The sequence below is a fragment of the Zalophus californianus genome, chromosome 9, assembly GCF_009762305.2.
Source record: "Zalophus californianus isolate mZalCal1 chromosome 9, mZalCal1.pri.v2, whole genome shotgun sequence".
NCBI lineage: Eukaryota > Metazoa > Chordata > Mammalia > Carnivora > Otariidae > Zalophus > Zalophus californianus.
In genome coordinates this window covers 10,032,788-10,056,822 of record NC_045603.1, presented here as the reverse complement: position 1 = coordinate 10,056,822, position 24,035 = coordinate 10,032,788, and the positions used below count along the sequence as shown (strand labels likewise).

Genomic DNA, 24,035 nt, shown 5'->3' with positions numbered 1-24,035 from the left:
CAAGCCCAGGTCCTCTGAAGCCTGCTCAGGATCTTTCCCATTGGCTCCCAGGAAGGAAAATGGCGGGTGGTAAGGTCCCCTCCAGGGCTCAGTGTCTCAGAAAGGGACACATACATACCACACACAGACACACTCACATCATGGTCTCTCTCTCTCTATCTCTTCTCTGCTTTTCGTCTTCAACCAGCCTACCCTAATGGACCATATACTTTATTAAAAATATATAGTTACAAACTCCATTATCAATCTGGGCTGGACCCCGGGGATCTGGAGGGACCACAGGAGGTCCTCATCCTGCCCGTCGGGGTCCCACCTCTCTACCCAAACCCAACACCATCCAGGGGCCAAGATGGCTGGCTTTGGGGACCAGCCGGCTGGGCAGGGGAAGGGGCTAGGCTTGCCAGGCCGGGAGGGGGAGGGGTTCACAGAGAGGGATTGCACCTCCTTGTCCTGCAGTTACAAATGGCAGAAGGTGGATTTGGTGCCTCCATCTCTCCATTTATAGATATTTACAAAAGAAAGTCAAGAGCAACTGGTCACAGTCATGCAAAAGAAACGCACCCCCACCCTCCCTCCCCCCACACTAACCCCTGCCCACCCCAGAACCCTGCGATGCCCAACCCCCAGCAGTCCAGCCGCCTTCCCCAAGGTTCTGAGAGTAAAGGGGGCACGTCCTTGAAGTGTCAGTGGGAAAGGGGTGGTGGGTCTGGGGTCCCCGAGATGCCAGTGGGTAGGCTGACAGGGCAGAGGGTATCCTGGGCCCTTCCCAGGCCTGAGCTCTGGAGTCAATAGGAAGGGGTTCCCCAGTCTTTGAAGCCCCCCCATCTCCCTCCGGAAGGTCCACGGAGCCAGGGTCAGCTCTGTCCTGAGTGTGGAGGGGGTGTCCTGGCATCCCACCCCCTGCAGAGGCTCGTGTGCGAAGTGATGAAGGCGGGGCCTGGAGGTCAGATGGCGGACTCCCTGCGGTAGGAGATGTTGTCCAGCGGGAGGGTGGCTTGCATGCGCTCCAGATCCAGGTGGCTGCCAAACTCCAGCATTCGGATGATGCCCGCCTCCTCCTTGGAGCCCGCCTCCAGGCCCAGGCCCGCGGCCACGGCAGCAGCGGCTGCCGCCTCCTCCTCCATCTCCTCTTCCTCCTGGCTCATGAGGGCCAGCTCGTTCTCATAGCAGAAGGCACTGGGCGGGGGCGGCGGGGCAGGCAGCACGGTGATCTTGCTCTCCTGCAGCTCCCGGGCGGAGCAGCAGGGCGTGCCGGCCACCTCGTAGGTCTTGTGGAAGCGTGAGTAGTCCACCTTGTAGTGGCTCTTCTCCTCGAAGACCACGGGCTCAAAGCGGTGGCCCCACAGGATCTCACTGGCCAGGTAGGAGCTGCGGGCCTGGGTGGTCATGGCGGTGGCCTCCACCATGCCCTCGAGGATGACCACGATCTCAAAGTCCTCCGACTCTAGCTCCTCCTTGCCCATGCCATAGAGCGGGCTGTCCTCGTCGATCTCGTGGACAATGATGATGGGCGACACCAGGAAGATGCGGTCTAGGCCGATGTCGTAGCCCACGTTGAGGTCCCGCTGGTCCAGTGGCAGGTACTCGCCCTCCTGGGTCATGTAGGGCTTGATGAGCTGGGCCCGCACGTGGGCCTCCACGATGTGGCTCTTGCGCAGGTTGCCCACGCGCCACATCAGGCAGAGCTTGCCGTCGCGCACCGAGATGACCGCGTGGTGGCTGAACAGCAGCGTCTGCGCCCGCTTCTTGGGCCGAGCCATCTTGGCCATGATGGTGCCGATCATGAAGGAGTCGATGACGCAGCCCACGATGGACTGGACCACCACGGCAATGACCGCCAGCGGGCACTCCTCCGTCACGCACCGGAACCCGTAGCCGATGGTCGTCTGCGTCTCCACCGAGAACAGGAAGGCGCCCAGGAAGCCGTTCACGTGCATGATGCAGGGCTTGGGGGCCGTCGGGGCGGCCGCGCCACCGCCCGTCGGGGCGCCCCCTGCCGCCGCCGCTGCCGCCGCCGCTGCCGCCGCCGCTGCCGCTGGGCCAGCCTCCAGGTCGCCGTGGAAGAAGGCGATACACCAGAAGAGGAGGCCAAAGAAGAGCCAGGAGACCAGGAAGGCGGCAGAGAAGATCATGAGCATGTAGCGCCAGCGCGTGTCCACGCAGGTGGTGAAAATGTCTGCCATGTAGCGCTGCGACTTGTTGCTCAGGTTGGCGAAGTAGACGTTGCATTGGCCGTTCTTCTTGACGAAGCGGTTGCGGCGTTTCCGCCGGGGCACGTGGGCCTGCCCGTTGCGGCTGTGCCCGTGCATGTCCTGAAGCCGGCGTGGTCACCTGGGAAGACGCAGGGCCTGGGGAGGGGAAGCCCGACAGGTGAGATGCTGGCGGCCCGGGAAGCCCCCCTCTTCCCCCCGCCAGAGGCTCAGAAGGGGAAGAGCCTGGCCTAGGGCCCAGGACCTCCTCGAGCCCCGCAGACAGAACGTGGCGGGGAAGGGGCTTCTGAGGTCCGGGAGGGAGTGTGGGGGCCTGAGCCAGTGCCTCCAAGGACCAGAAGCTGAGGCTACCAGGACGGCCCTGGTGCTGGCCACCTCCGGCCCTCCTTGGCCCCCACCCCGTCTGGGGAGCTTCCTGGCACCCGTCTTGGCTCCACCATCTGTCCCCCTTGCCCTGAGCAGAGGGAGCTGTGAGCACTCTGGCCCCTGCTCACCTCCTGGGTTCAGCCTCTGCCCTCTTGGCTCTGTCTGGGGCTGGACATCCTCCCAAGCTGGCCCGAAGAGCGGCCAACGGCCCCCCGTGGCTTTGTACATTTACTTAAGATTAAATACAGTTTTAACTGCACTTCCCCATATTTCAAGCGCTCAGTAGCCACTTGCGGCTAACGGCTGCCATGACCAGACGGAGTTGATATAGAACATTTGCCTCATTGCAGAAAGTCCTACCAGACTGCGCTGGGACCCGAGGCCCCATGTCGGTTCCTGTCCTGTCCCCAGACCTGCTGGGAACAGAAGTGGGTGAGGACACCAATGGTGGTGGTCAAGACAGAGGAAGGGGGAGCCCCAAGCTTTGGCTCCTATGTAGACATTGCTAGTCCCATGTCACAGGTGAGGGAGCAGGGCTCAGAGAGGGGGAGTGACCTGCCCAAGGCCACACAGCTGTTGAGTAAATCCAAACTCAGGTGTGTCTAACCTTCAGCCCCCAGGTGCTGTCAACCTCCATGAGCTCACGGGTCCGGAGGCAGGGAGGCAGACACACCCACTGCCTCACTGTGACACCTCAGAAAACTCATTTCCCCTCACCTATAAAATGGAGATCAAAAGCCTACCTCACAGGACCCGAGGAGGTCGTGGGTGCTTGGTTAAAGCCAGTCACCCTCCTGCCTGACTTCCCGAGTCTCCAGAGCAGGAGGACGCGGGCGAGAGGCAGGATTTGCCTGTCAGCCTCCTCAGCTGTGTTTCAGTGGAGGCGGCCCTCACCCCGCTGGGGCGGCAGAAGCACCAGCCGGGCCCACGGAGGGCAGACCCTCCCTCCACCCCTCCCCTCCGCCGGGGCCCCAGGAGAGAGAGGGTGCTGCCTGGGGCCCCAGCTCCTGGCAGGGCTGGGCCTGGGCCTGGGCTCCCGGTAACGTTTTGGCCCAGAATTATATAAGGCTGGAAGTTTCTATTTTCTGTTCTATTCTTCTTCCTGATCTAATTGTGCATCTGTGGCAATGTTTATACACTTCCCCGTTCAGGACAACTCGGTTGCCGGAGCAACCGGTGCGCGCCAACGCTGTAATTTAGAGATCAACAGCCTGGTGCCTGCCTGCGCCTCTTCCCGGGAGAAACTCCCTCCCTCGGCCGGGCCTGGGGAGAGTGAGCCCTGCCCCCCACCACCCCCGCGATCACCCCCCACTCTGGGTTCTTCTCCCTTCCCAGCCTTTGCTCCCTGGATCATCCACCACGTAACATGGGGGGAAAGTTACTTGGCTGCTGCGAGCCTCAGTTTCTTCATCTGGAAAATAGGACCAGTGAGACCCATCGGTCTGAAGATCTAACGATGTGGGTGTCCAATGCTGGCCCTTAAGAGGTCATAACTTTAGCTGGGAGTCCCAGACCCTGTCTGCCACCTCCCCCAGAGGCCTAACAGCCAGGGCTCCAGGTGGGAGCCCTGAAGAAATTGGGGGCCAGGGGCACCTTCTGGGTTTTAGGGAGGTCATCCTTCACTAAGCATCTCCCTCTCTGCTCTGTCCCGCTGTCTTGAATGCCTCCAGGAGCACCACAGAAGGAACTGGAAATCACTGATTTCAAGACCCTCATTTTATATCTGAGGCCCAGGAAGCACAGACCCGGGATGGATTGGCTAAGGGTCCCAGATGGAGGCAGAGTGGACCAGCCTGAGCCAGGGCTCCTCATTCCCACTCCAGAGCCCTTGGGAGGTGAAGGTGCTCCTGGAAAGAGGAGCCTCCTCCCTGGAGTGCTTGGGGCAGGGTTTGCTGCAGGAGAAGGCTCTTTATGGGGCTCCCACTCTCTAGGAGGGCCCAGGGCTGAGGGTAAGGGAGACGGTCCCCGCGTGCTCCAGGCTGCTGGTCCTCACTCACCAGCACGGCCCACTTTCCCCTGGTCCTGAGTGCGAGTGGCAGGATCAGCCCGGCCCCAGGATCCAGGGTCAGCCCTGAGGCTCCGCATGTCCCCACCCGACACTCCCCCACCCCCAGCTTCAACCCTCACCCCCAGCCCCTGCTTTTCCATCACCCCATCCGCACCAGCCTCACATCTCAGCCCAGTGGGGGCACAGCTTGTCCTGCACCCCTGCGTCTCCTCTCCTGGTCATAGTGTCCTCAAGCCCCTGCGAAGTTCCACGCCCTGTGCCCACGGCTCTGCTCTGCCATGTTCAGCCATGCTCGGAAATGTCTGCTCCTGGGCCTATGGGAAGGCCGCCCCAGACCCATCACCCTCCGCCACGGAGGAGCCTGTGTGCCGCCTGTCCCCCTGGGGACCCTCGGTTGGTGAGGGCCCTGTCTGCAGGGACCCGTTCAAATAAGTGAGCGCTCCTGTCTCCCTGCTGACTCCTTCGGCGGGAACAAGAGGCTCACCAGCCAGCGCGTGGGCTGACCCGCACGATGCACGACCGAAAAGTGAAAAGTCTGAAGCTTGGCCTCGTGCTTGCATGGGACAGCCACCTGGGACACAGCCAGGTTTTCTGTCCCTTGTTTGTCACCCGAGGCTTCCTGGCAAAGGCCCAAGGGCCCAAGGGGAACGTGCGCAAGAGAAGGGGCACAGATGGTCAAAGAAGGCAAACGGCATTGACAACTGGGTATCCCCCTCCTCTGAATATAGGTGTGCTTTTGGAGAGAGCGCGTCCCGTGGATCGTGTCTACAGTGAAACCATACTTTTCCAGAAGGCAAGGAGCTGGTGTCCATTCTCTTGCAACAAGCGTGCCGGGAAATGAACACACATGGGGGAACTCGGTTTCAGCACGTTTCCTACAGTGGAGGCTCCGGGAGGCCAGGCCCCCCTCACTGCCTTGCGGGGTGACTTTGGACAAGTCCTTCTCCTTCCGGGCCAGCTTCCTGGGCCGGTCGCTACCCTTGACCCTGAGTGCATCCTGAGACTCCTTTCATGGTCAACATTCTTTCTTCAGGGAAATGAAAGGGATGGGAGATGCCGGCTGCTTTTAAAAACATAATGTCCTTTCTTGGCAAAGTGAAGGATTGAGATGCTGCGCCAGTTACCAAACTTTTTCTTTTCCTTTAATTTTACGGTGCTGTCAACATCCCAAATCCGGAGCCCCCTAGTCCAGACTTCACTGGACAACTAGAGAAACTGAGGCCAGGAGCAGGGCTGTGGCACAGGGAGGCAGTGGCTAGCCAAGGACATTCTGGCCTCGGGGAGCTGGTGAAGGTGACCAGCAGGGCTGTCAACTCGTTGGCACCATCGCTAGCCTGCTCCTCCTGGGTGACGGCCGGATGCCCGGCCTGCCATGGGTCCAGAGGAGGCAGGAGAAAGACCCCACGCCTGTCACTAGGTTTTCCCTCTGATTTTATGACCCACAACTCCCTTTGCCAAAGAAAAGCTGATAAAGGGACAGTAGCCCCAGGGGGACTCCAGCAACCCCGGCCGACTGTGAGGACAAATCTCCCAGTGTGCACCCACCCCCAGCACGGGAGAACCGCTGGTGGCTGCAGGGGCACGTCACCCTGGCCCCCAGCCCACAGCAGCAGCCCTTCCTGAGACAGGGACCAGGCAGGCTCTCTAGAGAGCAGGAGGAAGGGGACACTTAGCAAGACTGCAGGGCCTTGGTGCATGTTGTTGTTACTGGATGGGACAATAGGGGAGGTGATGTGAGTTGCCCGAGGTCACATTCCTCAGCCCTGGGGCCCAGCTGAACCTGTCGTCCTCTCAGTGGCTGCTCTCAGGGAAGGAACCTTCTGGAAGCGTCAGCTCCCTGACTGATCTATCTCCCTGAAGCGTCACTGCAAGGCTTTGTTTATTTAACAAGTATTTATTAAGCACCAACCGCAGCAACAAGCAGGGTTATTATTCCTCTTCCCAGCTGAAGAATCACAGGCTGGGGGGGTGGGGGGAGTAGGGACGAGAATGGGGGTCGCCCAGCAGAAGCGGCAAAGCTGGGATTCCCACTCAGGTCTGGCTGGCTCCAGCTCCCCGGCTCACCCTGGTCCCCCAGTCTCCGGCTTCGGGCTCCCTTCGCCTTCCACAACGCCCCGCTCAAGGCGGATCCCTCGTGTCTCTCCACAGCACCCCAGGCCCAGCCCCAGCCCCTCCAGTCTCTGAATCTTCCCAGGCTGCCTTGCCAGCCGCAGCCCTGCCTCCTCTGAGCCCCTTGGCTCTCACTGCCTGTCTGCTCCACTCGGCTCCTTCTTGACTTTAGGAAAAGGACATGCTGGCTAAGCCCTTGTGTTTCGCCGGCAAGACCTGGCTCTCAGGCTCAGCTCTGTCACCTCCTAGCGTGTCCTCTTGGGACCTCAGTTTCCTCGTCTGCAAAGTGGACATGACAGCGATAGTACCTACCTCACCAGACCCCTGATGAGGCGAGTGTGATAACCACTAGGAACAGAAACGCGGGCCGGGGGCTCCACAGGGCTTTGCAGGGGGAATGCACGGAACATGCAGATGATGCTGGTGGTGGTGGTCGTGGTGATGAGGAGGGGGAGGAGGAGGAATACGACACAGGACAGGGGACTGGGGGCCGGGAAACCCAGCATCGGGTCCTGGCTTCACTAACTGCTCCAGCCAGGTGCTCCTTCTCTCCATCTGCAAAACGGGGGACCATATTTGCTCCCTGGCAGGAGAGCAGGAAGATGTAAGAAACAAGGCGCCCAGCACAGAGTCTGAAATAAGGCAGGGGAGCTGGGGGGTGTTCCTGAGTCCCATCAGCCTCCTTCATCCCTGAACCCCTCTGAGACTTGGACAGGGAGGCCGACTCTTCTTCGACCAGAGGGAACAGGCACAAGGCGAAGGAGGTGAGGTGAGGTGGGGTGAGGGGCTAACTCAGTGAACCCAGATCAGGTTCTAGAGGCTAGAAAGATTTCCCTGGGGGATGTGGAAGGAATCAGCACCCTTGTCTCCTTTCCCAGCCCTCTGAGGAGCCCCCCAGCCCCTCCTCCAGCTCTGACTGAGGACTTTTAGGCCTGAGCTGCCTGGTTTGGGTAAGAGTTCACTCAGCTCTGACACAGAGGGCTTTGCACGGAGATGGGAAAGGGCTCAAGGCCTGGCAGCTGAGCAGTGCTCCTCAAAGAGTAAAAGGGAGCTGGACATGGATGTAGCCATAGGGGAAATCGTCGCATCGTGTCCCTTCCTGCCCACAGCCTTCTGGAGCCTCCTGTCCCGCGCCTCAGACCCCAGGAGGTCTGGCTACCTTGTCTTCATGAGGCTCAAGAGCCCACATCTTCCCCCGGCACTGGCTTCAACCCAAGTCCAAAGCGGACTCTCTGTACCACTTTCTGCCTGTGTGACCTTGGGCAAATTACTTAGCCTCTCTGGTCCCTGCACTCATCATCTCTAGGTGGGGCTAGCAATAGTCCTTACCTCATAAAACTGGAATGAGGAATAAATGGGATCATGCACATCACATGCGCAGCACAGCGCACGTGGTGGCTAAGTGGTACAAATCACTCCCGCGGCTGACCAGTCCTCCTCCCCCTGAATTTGAGCTGCAGCTCGCCAGAGCCCGCCCAGCACCCATCACATGGCCCTGCCCTGTTTGTTTTCCCACACCAGCCCCAGGAGCAGCCGAGCAAGGGCAGTGGCCACGATCTCCCCCGGGGGGGCTGGGCCGAAGTGGGAGCATGCTCGCTCCAGCAGATCCCTTGACCTCTCCGAGCCTTAGCGTCTTCATTTGCAAAGGAACGTGGTAATGCCTACCTTGCCGGGTGGTCCTGAGGGCCAGATGCAGATTGCCAACTGCCACAGAGGTGCAGGCCACAGAGTGGGTGCTCAATGGACGCCGTTCCTCCCTCACACTCTCCGTGCCCTGAAACCCCACTGCACACGGAGGCCCGCCCCCACCGGCCGCCGGGGTGACATCGCAAACTCCACGGCCCAGCACTGAGCGTGCACTTCCTCTGTGCGGCCCTCTTCTGAGTGCTTTACGCTGATCAATTCCTGCCCTGCTCACCGTAACCTCAGAGGAAGTTACCATTATGATCCCTGCTTTAGAAGTAAGAAAACTCAGGCAGAGAGAGATCCAGCAACTGATCCAACGTCACACAGCCCATTAGTGGAGGAGCCAGGATTTGGACCCAGGCAGTCGATGCCAGAGCACGTTCATTCGACACTTTACTCTCCTGGCCCGAGGACACATGGGTCACGTTGCACGTTTCTTCCCCTTAGTAAATATTTATCCAGCCCTACTATGTGCCAGGCTCTGTCAAGTCAGTCATTTTGGGAAAGGAGAAGCTGGGTCACAGGGCAAGTTGGAGCCAGAACCTGGTCCCTGATTGTAGAGCCAGACACACAGAGACTCTGGGCTCACAGAGGGGCTCTGAGCAGTGTGGGGTGAGCTGGCTCATTCTTCTAGCTCTGCACCCCAGCTCCCAACTTTCCCGCCCAGCCATTCAGCCAGCAGGTGAACAGGCTTGGAAAGCAAGGTCCCCAGAATGTCCAGAGAGGCCTTCTGGTCACAGCCAAATGGCAGGAGCTGGTGGCCGCAGTACCCTGAGGGTTACTGTGCCAACCTGCAGCCGTGCCCCTTCCTGCCCGGCCCGCGCCTGGTCCCTGCCCTGACGGAGAGCTTACCACCCCCACAGGAGCTGCCTCGATTGGCCTGACAATCCCACCAAAGGGACTGTCCCCAAACACCCGTGCCCTTCTTCTGTACAGGGATTGGAAGGCGAGAGCAGAGATCTCTGGAGGCTCCTCTTTTCCAGAACAACCTCAGCTCTCTCATTGGTGGTGGGATTCAATCCTCCATGGCCTCACTTTGGCTTCTCAGGGCCTGGTCTGCCGCTCATTCTTCCTCCAAAATTGTTCAGTCCACTACTATTTATCGCACCCTTGCTGCGGGTCAGACCCAGGCCATGGACTCACCCAGCTTATGGCTCAGCCGGGGAGAGGTGTTGCACACATAATAACATCTACACAGCTGGGTAGTCAGAAACTGTGGTAAGCTGCTTGAAGGAAAGTTCGGTGTGATGTGAGAGAAAGGACAGGGGGCTCTTGTTTAGTGGGGGGGTCCCCTGAGGTCTCTTTGAGAAAGTGACATTGAAACTAGCCCTGAGCAGTGACTGGGAGTCAAGTTGGTGAGGAGAACTGTGTGTCTGTGTGAAAGGTGGGGTGTAGAACATTCCAGAAGGGGTTTGGCGTGTCGAGACTCTGCAGCAAGTCCGCTTAGTGGGAGTGAAGTGAGCAAGAGGAGGGAGAGTAAACTTGCCCAGGATGCGGTCCCAGAGGTAGCGGGTGGGAGGGATTACAGATTTCACCCTCACGGCCACAGGAAACAGGTGGGCAGGCAGTTGGGTTTTGCCTGGTTGGATCTTTTCAATTTTCACGTGAAATCTTTAAGACAAATAGGAATAAAGAATAATACAATAAACCCTTGTGTATCCACCACCAGGCTTAAGAAATAAAACCTCCTCAGGGCAACTGGGGGGCTCAGTTTGGTTAAGCATCTCAGTCCATCTCTGCTCAGGTCTTGATCGCAGGGTCATGAGTTCAAGCCCCCCGCGCTGGGCTCCATGCTGGGCGTGGAGCCTACTTAAAAAAAGAAAAGAAAAACAAAAAACAAAAAACCCTCCTCGATGTGGCTCCTGTGGCCCCCTGCCCTGGTCTGGCCTCGGAGGCCTCTGCTTTCCGGGTCCGGTGCACTCACGGGGTAAGAGGCCCTGCGCGGGTTCCCATGCACGCAGGAGGCTTTCCAGCGGGCTCCGGTGCGGCCCAGGCGGTGGCCTGCAGGGCGCGGTGGCGGGTTGCATGGAGCGGTTGGGAAGAGGGGTGTTGGGAACAGGTGCAACGGGACACTGAAAGAGGACCCGATTTAAGGAGTGATGATTTCCAGTGTGCGGTGGCCGTGGGGTGTGCGGTGGCCGTGGGGTGTGCGGGTGGAGAAGTCCGCAGCACGTCCGACCTGAGGTTTGATGCTGACCACCGGCGCTGCTGGAAGCTGTGGAAGCGGATGCGGCCGCCTGGGGCAGGAATGCTGAGGAGGAGAGCGGAGGCCCCAGAGCCGCTGGGCATCCCCTGCCCGCGGACGAGGACCCGGCACAGCGGAGGGAGGCAGAGCGGCAACCGGACAGCAGGGCCCCTGAAGCCAGGAGAAGAGGAGTTTCGGCAGAGCTGCCCAGTGGGCCCCGACCAGCCCAGACCACGTGAGGCCAGCCGCCCCACATCCCTTCTCCACTCGGATGCTGTCCCTCCCCAGCCACCAAGGGCTAAGTGAGGACACGAGAGAAGGCAAGGTGCTGGGGATGCGGTAGCTGCCGTGGGCCAGGGACAGGAGCAGAGGTGGCCTTGCCACAGTCCATGTCCAGGGCATGTGCCCCAGCTGGGGAAGGGGGCAGGCATGGAGATCACCACCCCAACCTCAGTCTCTCAGCAAACAAGCCCGCAGGAGCTGGGGCTGATGGCGGGGGCGGGGGGGGGTGTCTCCTGGCGCCGTGGGGGGGCGCGTGGGGGCTGACGCCTCTCACTCACACCGGCACGGGGTTCCCTGGATTCTGTGATGGGCCTAAGAAGAGGTGTGGGGAGACGGGAGGAGCGGGGAAGGCGAGTCTGAGCCAAGTCCCAGGCTTCCTTCCTGCCTCACCCTGTGTGGCCCCCGGGTGGCCTTCGAGAGCCATAGGACTGCCTGTGACACTTGGGTGCGCTCTTGGGACCTCAGCCTGCAGCCGGTCATGCACCAGGGGAGCCGGGCCCCTTGTCTGCCCAGCCTGGCCTGGAGGCAGCCTGATGCCCATTCGTGAATGGCACATCACGCAGCCAGCAAAAAAGGAGGAGGGAGCCCTGGAAGGAGCCATGTGGGTCTTCAAGATGTGTCTTTTAGCAAAAAAGAAAAAAAAAAAAGGCAACAGTGATGAACATTGAGTATAGTATCTACCATTTGTGGAAAAAAGGAGAGAACGAAATTTATAGACACACATATTTGCTTGTCTGGGCTTGTCTGTGGATGGAGCCCCAGGAAGCTGGTGACACCGGCCGCCTCCGGGGGAGGGGGGGAAGCAGGTGGCTGGGGATGGGTGGGAGGAAGAATTCTCACTGGATTCCTGTTTGTGTCTTTTTAATTTTAGAGCCATATGAATGTATTACCTACAGAAAAAAAAAAGACACATAGAAGGCTTTAAAATTAGTGCATACATATGTGTATTTTTCTGAGAAGGCTTAGAGCATTCATAAGGTCCCCAAAAGGGCCTGTGAATCCAGGAAGCCTGAGAATGTTTTACTTCGGTGCTGTGCGGCCATGGGAAAATGCCTTGACTTCTCTGAGTCACATCCCTAAGACGGGGAGGAATAACACCCAATTTGTGGGCATGCTGTGAAGACGAACCGCGGCGTGGACGTTAAGGGTTTATAAACTGTAAAGTGCGGAAGCCCTTCTTGAAGGGGCTGACTGAGCATCACCTCCCATCCTCTCCCCAGCCCCCCCCCGAGGGCTCCTCTCCAGGGCTCCTGGGCTCCGAAGGGGGCCCTGGCTCCTCACCCCTGCCTTCCTCCTCGAGTCCTCCAGGCCCAAAGGCCCCCATCCGGCTGGCTCCTCGCACCCTCCTCCAGCCGCCACGTGCACACCTCTTGCAGGGCCCAGGCTCGGCCTTGGCTTAAAATACCACGGACCCCAGCCGCCCCAGTTGTCCTTGGGAGCAGCAACAGGCTGATGGGGCTCCTGTTCTCAGTGGCGTCTGCTCAGCGTCTAAGAGGCAACGCCAACCCAGCATTGCCAAGACCGACCAATGCCCCCCCTCCCCCCGCCGCCGCTGCCTTCCCATCACCGTCTGTGACCTCCCAGGGGGTCGTTCTAACACAGGGGCATCACCCTTCTACCCTCCCAAGCCAATCATCATAATAATGGTAGAACAACTGAGTGTCTACTGTGGGCCAAGCCCTGGCCACAACTTTGATCCTGACCCGGAGGTGGATGCTGTCACTCTCATCCTCGCCCGGGTTCAGGAGCTTCCCCAAGAAGGTGAACTGTGGGACTGGGGCCTGGATGCTGGCCCCACACGCTGTCCAGCCAGCCTGCAGCGTCCCGCTTGCTCCAGGCCATGTCACGACCAAACAGCTCCACTTCCCTCCCCCCCCACCCCCCCGCCAGCCATCAGGCCATTCTTCTGTTCCTTGAACACAGCAAGTTTATTCCTATCTCTGGTCTTTACACGGGTTGTTCCTTCTGGTTGAAATCCTCCCAGACGCCACTGCTCACACCTTGCTACCGTTTAGGTCTGAGTCAGAGGCTGCCTCCTCCGAGGGGCCCCCAGGTGCTCTCTGTCTGCGTCCTGATCCTCACAGCATTTCTCCGATCCAAACCGATTTCATGTACAACCACCATTAAGTGCAGGGGTCTTGGATCTCTGCTTCACCCTGGAACCCTGGTGCCCGGCACATAGTAGACACTTAAACATCTGAGGACTGACAAAGAAACAAGATAATTTCCGCTTGTCATCATTCCCGTGAGGGACCTAAGCAGGGGATATGACAGAATGTGACCAAGGAGGAACTATTTTTGTCACTGTAGTCAGGGAGAACCTCTCCCCGGCGGAGGTGGTCCCTGAGTGGAGGCCAGAAGGAGAGCTTCCGGGGCACTGGAGTGAGTGCAAGACGGCAGGGGCCTCGGGCCTTTGCCCCCCCCTTCCACAGAGCACCAGCTTCTCCGACGGTGTCCCCCAGGGGAGTGAGCAGGGTGTCCCTGATTCCCACGGAGGGCTCTAGGCCCATAAGAGAAGCTCCAAGGACTGGAGGAGGGGGTGAGGAGGCTGGGGCAGGCAGACAGGTCTCCGAAGGGCCAGAGACAGGGGGGGGTAGGAACACTCAGTCCCTGCTCAGCCACAGACATGAGTGACTGTCCCTACGGGGAGGCCGACTACACCAGGCAGAGTGCTATGTGCTCACCATTCTGGCCATCTGCTTGGCTGGCTCCTAAGGCCAGAGACTCTCAGACTCCATTCATTCATTCATTCATTCATTCATTCATCACCCTAAACCTATGCTGAGCTGGGGTGGCCTCTGCCTTCCCGCCTGGTGGAAGGCACCACATGCAGTGCCTTCCTTCGGGGATGCTCTATACATCCCCATGGAATGAGCACCTACCATGTGCTGGGGGAAGAGAAGTGAGTAAGACACAACCTGCTTTGCTGAGCTCCGCATGTTAACATGTGAGGCCAAGGCCAGAGGGCTTCGAGAGAGGTCCCCAGGGAGATGTGGGTCGCGCTGTGAAGAATGTGAAGAAGCAGGGCTGGGCCCGGGCTGGGCTGGGCAGAGAGTGGACCCTGGGCCCTGGGGTGGGGTGGCTGACTGTGGGGCTCGACAGCCCTGAGCGAAGTGGGCTGCAGGGCCAGGGAAGGGAGGTCTGAGGACAGCAGAGAGGCATCCTGGAATTCTTGCCACTTACATTCTTGGGAGCTGAGCCTCCTGGAAGAAAAAGGGATCTGCACACCCCAGCCTCTGTCAGTGCTGCTTCCAGGATTTCTACACAGGGCGGTAGCTCTTAAACTTTCTGACCAAGACCCGGATTAAAAACAAACACACTGTACATTGCTACTCATTATACAACATATATATTTTGAAAACTGTAACAAGAGCATTGCAAAATAATACCCTCACTACATACAAAGCGCTTGACATTTTCTTTTTTTATTTCATTAAGAATATTAAGTAGTGAGCTCACTAAATCAATTTCACAACCACTAATGGATCAGGACCTGCATGTATGCTGAAGAACACTGACCTGCTGGGTGCTCGGGAGCCCTGAACTGGCTGAGATGGGGATCTAGGGCTTGTCTATTTTCTTTTCAGGTGTCCCCGGATGGGCACAAGCCTCTAGGGCCTGTCTTGAAGCTACAACTGCCCATGCTAGGACCATGGGCTTTTGGAGGGCACAACTGTGGGGAGAGTTGTTGGAGGTCATGAGGGAAAACTTGGAACACTCTGTTAGACCCTTAGGATCATGGGACCTCTGTACCGTGGCCCAGACACTAAGGACTCCGGGTTCTGGGTCTGATCCCTTTCTCTGGCCCTGCATTAGAACCTGCTGCCGTCCCCCTAACAGATGTCATTCAGCAACTGCTTGCACACCTCCCATGACAGGGAGCTCACCCCTCCTCAGGCAGCCCACTAGAGTGTGGGGAGTGAGGTTCTGCCTTGCTGTTAATGCAGCTGATAACTGTAACTCCCTCCCATGGCCGGCTGTCAGTTCATTCTCCTCTCTCCTGGCCTGTCACCCCAGGGACCCAGGCCAGCTCCAGCATGAGGCCATGCCCGCACTCTGCCCCACCTGGTTCCTTCTCCTCCCTGTTGCCCAATGTCTGTGGGTGGCCCTGAAACCCAGCCAGAGAGGCTCTTTCCAAGGTCAGGTGGCCTGAGGATCTGCAGCTGCACAGCCTGGCACTGGTGCTCAGCCAGCCCTACCCCCACCCAAGCAGGTCTGGAGGGTTAGGCAGAGAGTTCGGGCGCTGACACCCAGGATAACTAGAGAAGCAGCGTCTGAAGGGGGTGGCCAGTGAGCGTGGGGGCTGGGGCCTGGCAATCAGCAGGACTCGCCCCTGACCGGTCGGGCCACACGGAAGCTCCTGTCAATGATGGGCCATGTTTCTCTCAAAGCTCATGGATCTTCCCCACAACCCACAGATGTAGGGGCACAGACCCACCCCATAGGTCAGGGCATGGAGGCTCAGAGAGGTGAATACACTGCCCAAGGCCACACAGCCACTCAGGGGTGAAGCTGGACTTGAACCCAGATCTGTTTCCCCTCCACAGGGCTCAGCTGGGACTACGGAGGCCAGAGGAGAGAAGCCTTGGGGTGGGGGGGGCAGTGGGGCAGCTAGCCGCCCTTCCTGTAGGGAATGGGCGGGTTCCCTCAGAGCAAAAGCCAAAGCAGGAGGCAGGTATCCATTAGCAGAACCTTCCAGACACAGTGGGCTGCCCCAGGAGATGGTGAGCTCCCTACCAAGAGGCCCATGTGCCAGAGTGCCTGAGCCCCTCTGCCGTCTCCCACCTTGTGCCCACCACCAGGCTACCTCCAGCTCTGTGCGTGCTGCCTCCCTCAGAGGGTCCCACGGAGAGTCCGAATCGCTGCCCTCCATTCCTGCTGTCCCCTGGGTGCAGTGGCACCTTAACTGTCACAGGGCAGAGGGCCTGGACTTCTCAGGCTTACACTGGGAGTTTGGGGTAGAGGTCGAGATTGGGAGGGGAGCTGCCGGGGGCGGGGTAGGGGAGAGACTTTGCTGATCCGGATGGGGGGGGCGCGGTCCCAGAGGCCAGATGGTAAAACTTGGCGCTAATTCTGCCACCAAATCAAGGTTGGGCGAGCTCCCTCCTCAAGGCCTCACTCTCCCTCTCAGTAAAATGGGATCAGTCCCTCACAGTCCTGTGCCCCCTCCTCCCTGGCCTAGCTCAGGTCCCCTCCCATCTTGCAGCCCAGGTCGAGCTGGGGTGTGCCTGACAGCAGACAGGGCAACAAAAGGGAAAAGCCAAGCACATCCCCCCATTGCCACAGGTTGTCCCTGTTTCACGGAGGAGATAAGAGAGGTTCCCGGGGGGGGGGGGGGGCGGACAGTGACCCAATCAAGGTCACAAGGGGTAAAGGGTAAGTGAGGGGGGAGCTGGGGTTCAATCCCAGGCTGGCCTGACTCGGACAGACTTCTTTGTTCAGCTGCCCCAGAAATCCCCAGCCTGGAAGGAGGGAAGAGGCAGAGAGTCAGAGGCGCCCTGGGCCAGTCCAGCCCCAGCTCTGTCACCATTGCTGTGGGACCTTGGGTGATTCACTGTGGTCTCTGGGCTCAGCTGCTCCATGTCCCAGCAGAGTATGGGAGAAAAAGCAAATACAGGAGCAGATGAGGCCACCAGAAAATGCTGGGGAGAGTTTTCCCCATCTTCCCAGGCCCAGGGGTGCCTCTGCTCAACTGCACTCCCCACGTCCGGCCCCATCTCCCCTCTGCCCTTCCAGAGGCCCCTGCTGGGCCCACCTGAGCAGGCCTAGACCAAAGCTCTCAGCTGATAGGGCCATGATCGTGACCACAGCTTCTCCCTATACCGCTCCGGGTGGGGTCCAAACACCGAGGACCACCAGTCTTGGTAGCCTCTCTCCTTGACCTGCCAGTGCCCCCCACGGCCACCTGGCCTCCCCCTGCCCCCTGAGACTGGATATTCCGGCTATTGGCACAAGAGCTGGTCAATCACTGGCCAGGCAGCCACAAGGAGGAATGGGGCAGCTGGTGCAGGGAGAGAAAGGGGAGCCCCGGGCTGGAAGAGATGCGCGTTCCCTCCTTCAGCAAGCCAAATGGACGGACCCAGAATGGCTGGGACTGGGAGCATTCCAGCAGGACACCGGTATAGGGCTGTTTCTACCTGCCGGACCTTGGGCAAACTTGGGCTTTTAGCTGAGCCTCAGTTTCCTCAACTGAAAAGTGGGAGTGATGGCCCTCACAGGGTGGCAAGGAGGAGTCAGTAAAACCATGAACACAAAGCCTAGCCTAGAGCCTGGCATATGGGGGCTTGTCCCCCTTCCTGCCGCAGGACCCCCAAGAAAACCTCCCTGCCAGCCCAGCCGCCAAGCAACAGCACCACCTCTCTGAGCAGCCGGGCGTCTGAGTGTGTGTGTGTGAGGGAGTGTGTGAGAGAGTTGTGTGAGCGTGTGCAAGAGAGCGTGCGAGCGTGTGCTGGGAGGACCGAGACGGGGGAACACCAAGGGGGGGCAGCACCACACCCCAGCACCCCCCCCATTCGCCCACCTGCATGTCCTAAAACAGAACAGTGGTCTTAGAATGAAGCAAAAACCCGCCAGCTCAAACCTCGTCCCAGTCACTTTCTATCTGAGTCCAGTCAGCCACTGCCCGTGCTGGACCTCAGTGTCCCCTTCCAGAAACAGAGAGGACCGCGGATGTCCCAAGTCTCACAGCTTCGCCGTACTGACTGGAGAGTGGGTGGCAGGGGCAGAAGTGTCCCAGGCCTTTGAGAGCCGGGGGCGGGGGGGGCCAGACCCAGAGCCAGCTGGAGCGTGAGCCCACCCTGCCCCCCTCGCTGCACCCCACCCACCACCCCGAGAGCCCTGAGTGCGCGCCGGCAGGAGCGCGCGCGCGTGTGTGACTCAAGGTCTATTCATAGCTGAGCTCCACCAGCTGCAGCGTCACAGGCAGAGGGGCCTCAGCCCGTATTATTATTTCAATTACCATCTGAATTAAAAGTTTGAGCAGCGATCAGCCCACGTAGCGAAGGGAAGAGGGAGCAGGAAAAAAATAAAGATGAAAAGGAGAAGAAGGGCTGCGCCCAGAGATCTCCCCCCCCCACACCCCAAGGAGGGCTGAGTCGCCCAGGAGGTTTAAAGGTTATGGCAACCTCCAGGACTCCTGCCTGCCCCTTGCCCGGGGCCCAAGGTCCTCGTGGGGATGGGAAGAGCACTTCAAGATGATGGCCCTCCGGCAGCTACACTGTGCAAACAGGTCACTTGGTGCAGATTCTCCCTCACACAGACAAATAAGCACAGCAAGCTCAGAGAAGGTGGGAACTGACCTAAGGTCGCACTGGGAGCCACACCCAAGGCTGCTGGTGCCAAGCTCCTCCTCCCTTGCCAGGCAGGTCCCACCCACAGGTTCCCGTGACCTCACAGGGTGTATGGCACTGACATCTGCGGGTGGCGCTGGGGCAGGACCAGGGAGGACAGAGGTGGACCTGCTGTTTTGCTGGTATCTCTTCCTGCGCCCTTCTCTGCATTCCCCGGGGCCAACTCCCCTACCCATAGCCTTAGCCTAGAGCCAGCACCCTCTCAGCCCTCTGCCAAACCACCGAGCAGTCAGGACCTCCAATCACAGAGCTCACACCATCGTCGGCCCAAAGGACCCTCCTGACCCACCAGTGCAGGGAACAGACCCCCTGCCCCAAATCTGACTCTCTGGGCACCTTTGAACTGGTCATTCTTTGTCCCTGTGCCTTAATCTTCCCCTTTGTAAAGTGAGTTCTTCCCTGGGTGCCCGTCTATATCCATGTCTTCAGAATGGAGCCCCCAGAGGATCCTTGAGGGGGTGTCATGCTGTGGGGGCGACACATCATCTCCTGCCAAACCCCAGCCCAGGGGAGGGACTTTCTCCATTCTTTTCTCAAGGAAGTCCCAGGGACAGCCCCTGAGAATCAGACTGGCCGGGACTCAAATCCAGACTCATCCACCTCTCTGCTGTGTGACCTTGGGCAAATCGAATAGACTCTCTGAGCCATGGCTCCCCCATCTGTAACACAGGGGCACCAAATCAACATTGCAGGGTTGTTGGGAGGATTACAAGAGAAAGCATTTGCAAAAAGCTCCTACCCCAATGCCCGGCAGCGCAACAATGTGGATTTCCTTGCTGGAAAGCAGGTAAGCGACGGATGCTGCTCCCCAACCTCTCCTGGGATATGAATGACTGAGATTTTGGAGGTGGGGTTGTCATTCCCCCTCACCCATAAAGCAGCACTCACCGGGACAGGATTCCTGGCAGGTACTCATCTCATCTGGTTCCGCTTAAATAGCTCTGGGAGTGAGGAGCTCACTATTTCACAAAACATCCACAGAGGCTCCCCATCCTTCTCTTCCTCCAGCTCTGGGAATCTTCTAGAAGGGGGCCATAATCTTCTAGCTCAACCCCAAATCTAGCCTGTCCCTGCCTGGGACTGCGTGGAACTTGCTTTAAAATGAGCCCAAAAGGGAGCTCTTCAAGTAGACCGAACGAGGGATGGGATTGATGCTCAGGGATGCTGGAGATGAGGGGAACCAGGGAGCAGGAAGGGAGAACGGAGGAGGCCAAAGTGAGAACTGGGCCCTCCAGGCTCCTGGGTCCCGCCTGGTCTTGCACAGTGTTCCAAAGGTGCGTATCTGCCTGCCTGCCCACCTACTTCTAGGCAGGGCTGGGAACTGGGCCCTGGGTTCGGGCCCCAGCTCTACTTCCTCTACCCCCAAACCATCACTGTGACCTTGGGGTGGGGGTCTACTTCTCTCTTTGGGCCTCAGTTTCCACTTTTGTAAAACGAGGACAGCAGAGCAGTGAGTGAAGCTCCAAGCCTTCTGTCCGTATTGAGCTACTGTCCCCACTGCCCCCCTTACCTCCCGCCCAGCATGCAGGGAGCCACCGGGCCCCTGAGGGTCTGGGGGTCTAGGGCCAGAGACCCTGTCTCTTCCCCTGTCTCTCACCTTCACGTCCACTATCTCTTTCACGTCTCGTGCCTTTGAGGGTTCTCTCGTCCCCATTTGACAGGTGAGGAGATGGAGGCATAAGGAGGTAGACTTTGCTGAAAGTCACAGGGAGCCGTTCAAAATTCCGGACTCCTCCTCTGTGCCCAGGAGAGCAGCAGGGCTCAAGGGCATCTTTTTTCAGGAGACTCACCAAGATCTCGAGTGGCCAACTGTTCTCCACACAGATGTAGACACTGCACAGGGCACGGGATGGGGGGACCTGCCCAAGGTCACCCAGCAAGGCAATGACAGATCGTCCTGAATTTAGGCTCCCTGCCTCCCAGGTGCCACCTAGCCAGGGGAACAGCAACATGGTCTGACCTCCTGCCCTGGCCCTGGGATCTTTCCAAGATCGGAGCCCTTGTCCTGCCTCGAGGCCCTGCTTGGCTGCTCCCGGAAGCCCCCACCACCTGGGACTGAGGCGGCAAGAGTGAGCAGGAAGACAGGAATTTAAGTTGAGGGTTGGCCGCTTGCCCCCCCCCCCCCCACCGGCCCTCCGTCCCTCCCTCTCCTCGTGCAGGGGGAGCGGCGGTGATGTAATGCATGTAATGCACTCGGCTTTGGTCCCGGTGCCAATCTCAGAAGAGAGACGACAGATTGCGTGAGCCAAATTTGGCATCCTAGGGGGGAGAGGCATGAAAAGTGGAGATGTGGAGGAGAGGAGCGAGGAGCCTGGAGAAGTGCGGGAGAAGCCCCCCGGCCCGGCAGACCCCGGAGTCACCTCCTCTCCTTCCACCCTGCCCCCCTCCCACGAACCGCCCCAGCCCACCTGGCCTCGGGATCCTCTCCTCACTCTGAGAGACCAGCCTGGTTCTGCCCCGGACCCTCCAGCCCCAGGACTGCCAGTCCTGCCCCCCCAACACACCGCTCCAGCTCCGTTTCCCACTGCCACTAGTCTCCTGGTTACCATGTTGCTGGTTGTCATGTCGCTTACATGTCCTCGTGACTCAGTGGTCCTCGCAGAGGGGCCCCCTCCTCCTCACACCCCCCTCAGCACTCGCCCCCGCCTCCCCCAGATCCACATTAAGAACCAACCCGCCCTGTAAGCCTACACTCTTCCTCCTCCCCTCTTATCCTAAGCTAAGAAATCTTTCCACAGCATCTCCAAGAGCTACTTCATTCTGTGTTCTGCAAATGTCTAAGAACCTACTATGCTCCAGGCTTTTGCAAGCTGCTTTCAGAGACCTGACATCGTCTGTAAATCACTTGGCAACCCAATGAAGTCAGTACGAACAACCCCATTCTCCAGTTGAAGACACTGAGGCCCAGAGAGGTCAAGCCAGCTGCCCAAGGTCACCCAGCAGATACTCGAGGCCAGCTCTGTCTGTTCCCAGTCACCCCAGAGGCTTTTTTTTTTTTTTCTGGGAGAGGTGCTTCCTTTTCAAGGGTAACCAAAGGTTCCTGAGGAATGGCTCCTAAGCCCCAGAACCCCCTCTAATTTTTGGACACTCCCCTTCTTGGTCAATCCTCTATTTGAGGGCATATCGTCTCTTTCCATTAGCTGTTCACCTTCCCAAAGGTAAAAGGAGTCCTTACTGCCGTCCGCCCAGCACTTTCCCCAGCCTGTGAACAGCCCTCAGCTCATTTGAGCCCTTGGAGGTCAGTGGGGCAAAGAGCTGTGTCCTCATTCCACAGATATGGAAGCTGAGGGTCAGGGAGGAGAGGGACTTGCTCAGGGTGCTGGTCCCTCAGCTAGTGAGCAGAGTTCCAGGAGCCTGAATGTAGGGTATGTGAAGCCCACTTCCCAGTGTGGAAAACCCCAGAAAGAGCCCTCCTCCCTGTGGAGAACAGTCGAATGTTCTAGGCTCAGTCCTCCAGGCTCCAACTTGGATATGGGTCAGCTCAACGGCCAACAGCCTTTGCTCCTGCCATGTTGCAATACCTTATCCCCCCATCTTTTCTGTCTTCTGTTCCTCTCATCCCAGGCCAAGGCAGGGCCACAGTGTGGCTCTCAGGCCCCCAAAAGTCCTTCCCATAGCTCCCCAAACTCCGGCAGCCCGGGAGGTCACAGGACCGTATGTGGGGAGAAGCAGAACAGGCATTTCTCACACACACACACACACACACACACACACACACACACACACACACACACACACGGGTCTGGCTCCTCTCTGGGTCTTGCGGTGCATGGCCCTGGGACCTCCGTCCCTCAGCTCCCCGTTCCCTCAACCTGCTGCTCAGCATCCTACTGGTCTCGAGGCCCTGCTTGCCGTCTTAGCCAGGATGCCCTGCCTCTAGTCCCTCCACCACACTCCCACCTACCATCTCCCCGCATTGTCGCCCCATCTTAGAGCCTAGGCACTGGAGGCAGAAGTGTGATGTTGACGCTGGTGGGGAGGCAGGGAAGTTTCCCTGCTCAGGGGCTCATTCAGACCTCTCTTTCCTTGGGGCTTTCCTGTAGGGAGAGAAGAGCAGTCCTTGCCTCTCTCCACAGCCTCCGTCTCTCCCACTCTGAAATGTGAAATACCCGGTTGACTGGACCCCTGTCCACCCACCTTGGGGTCACCTGGCCCAAAGTAGGTGCTCAAAGCATGAGAGGTGGGATGTTGTTTTCTGTCAGATCAGAGGGCCATTTGCAAACAGGTTGCAGCTGGGGAAGTGGAAAGGGGACCCCCCCCCTTTGCCACAAGTCACCTGCCTTGAAGCTCCTCAGAACCGGCTGACAACTGGGGGTGGGTGGAGGCAGGGAAAGGTCGTGGCCGGGGCAGGAGGTCAAGGCCTCTTCTACCCACCCCTCTCCACCTTTCTGGCCACAACCCAGACCTGCACGCTCCCGACGGACCGAGGGACAGAGAGACAGAGCTGGCCAGCTCCCGGGGAGTCGCTGGGCCGCGCGGAACGCGCGCCTGGCAGCCGAGACCCGCGGGGATAAGGTGCTGACGGGCGGGGCCAACGGCTCCCACCGCCACCACCCCCGCCCCCCGACGGGACACACAGACACGCACGCGGCCGGACAGACAGACGGACAGCGCCCCGGAGGGCGTGGGCCCGGCTTACCGCGGGGCGGAGGGTCCGACGAAGGTCCAGGAGGCGGCGAGCGGGCTCTACATCCCACGGCGCGATCGGGCGGGCGGCGTCCCGGGCGGGGAGAGGGGAGTCCCGGCGCCCCCTCCCCGCGAACTCGGCGGGCCGGCGCCGCCCCCCCTCCCCGGCTGCCGGTGGGTCTGTCCGTTGGTCTCCGGGTCTCCGCGCCTCGGGCCCGTCCCGCGCCGCTCCCCGCGGGCCGCCCAACTTTCAGCGCTGCCCCGCGCCGCGCCCCCGGCGCCGCCTGGGCGTCAGCATCGTCGGGCCGGGCCCCGGCTCAGAGCTCGGGGGTCCGGGGGCCCATGGCGCTCGACCGCCAGCGCTCGCGCCCCCCGCCCCCGTCGCCCCTCCGCCGCCGCCCGCCGCTGTTCTCGCGCTGTCACTCCGCACTGTCCCCCGCCCTGCGCTCCGCGCCCTGCCCCGCGGCGCTCGCCTCCGGCCCCGGCCCCGAGAACCCTGCGGCCCGCCGGCCCGGGATCCGCCGCCACCCACCCCGGCTGCCCCCCGGGCTCTCTGTCCCTCTGCCGGTCTCCTCTGTCCCCGTGCGGGTTTCTCCGTCTCTCCCTGCGGGGTCTCTGTCTTCTCCCTGCCGCCCTCCCCTGGTGTCTCCCCTGCCTCCCTCCGCCTCTGCCCTGTCTCCCCTGCGCGTCTCTATCTGTCCTCCTCCCGGTCTCCGTCTGTCCTTCTCTGTCTCTCTCTCCCTCCCACTCTCGGTGCGGCCCCCGCTGTCTCGGACCCAGGCCCGCGCCTCCGCCGCGTCCCCGGCTCGCCCGGGAGCCCGAGCTCCCGCCGCCCGCGGCGCGCCGAGAACTCCCAACTCGCGGCACGCCGCCCCGCTTTGCGAGACTTTCGCCCCTCCTCACACGTGACCCGCGCCCCAGTGCGGAGGCCGCGCGCCCCCCCCCCCGGCCCCCGGGCCCCGGGCGGCCCGCGGGGCCCCGCCCGGCCCCTTCCCCGCGGCCCAGCGGGTCTTCAAACCCGCTCGCGTCGGCCGGCCGCGCGGGGCAGGGCCGAGGGCTGGGGGCTGCGGGGCCCCCGCTCCTGCCCCGGATCCTGCCCGGGTTTTCCTCCTCCCTCCAGGAGCGCTCCTCCCAGAACCCATTCCGAAGATCCGCTCCCGGGTTTTCTAGCCCCCAGGGGCCGGTCGGTAGGGTTCCTCTGGGCCGGGAAGGGG

The 24,035-nt window shown here is 60.0% G+C and overlaps 1 protein-coding gene across 9 annotated transcripts; it reads right to left on the bottom strand.

Moving 5' to 3' along the window:
* Positions 1–586: 586 nt before the first annotated feature.
* KCNJ4 (potassium inwardly rectifying channel subfamily J member 4) lies at positions 587–22,968 on the bottom strand. Of its 9 annotated transcripts, XM_027595492.2 has the most exons (9): positions 22,835–22,965; positions 22,100–22,232; positions 19,986–20,125; positions 19,793–19,890; positions 14,030–14,134; positions 13,765–13,848; positions 12,847–13,050; positions 8,359–10,735; positions 587–2,348 (listed from the first exon to the last, which is right to left on the bottom strand). In XM_027595492.2, the coding sequence occupies exon 9, from the start codon at positions 2,307–2,309 to the stop codon at positions 945–947; it is 1,365 nt and encodes a 454-aa protein (XP_027451293.1). In that variant the 5' UTR covers positions 2,310–2,348; positions 8,359–10,735; positions 12,847–13,050; positions 13,765–13,848; positions 14,030–14,134; positions 19,793–19,890; positions 19,986–20,125; positions 22,100–22,232; positions 22,835–22,965; the 3' UTR covers positions 587–944. The 9 variants fall into 9 exon arrangements, 8 of the variants coding, with proteins under 8 accessions (XP_027451293.1, XP_027451294.1, XP_027451296.1 ...); XR_003520144.1 differs by lacking the exons at positions 587–2,348; positions 8,359–10,735; positions 13,765–13,848; positions 14,030–14,134 and adding an exon at positions 11,866–12,334; XM_027595493.2 differs by lacking the exons at positions 8,359–10,735; positions 12,847–13,050; positions 13,765–13,848; positions 14,030–14,134.
* Positions 22,969–24,035: the final 1,067 nt, after the last annotated feature.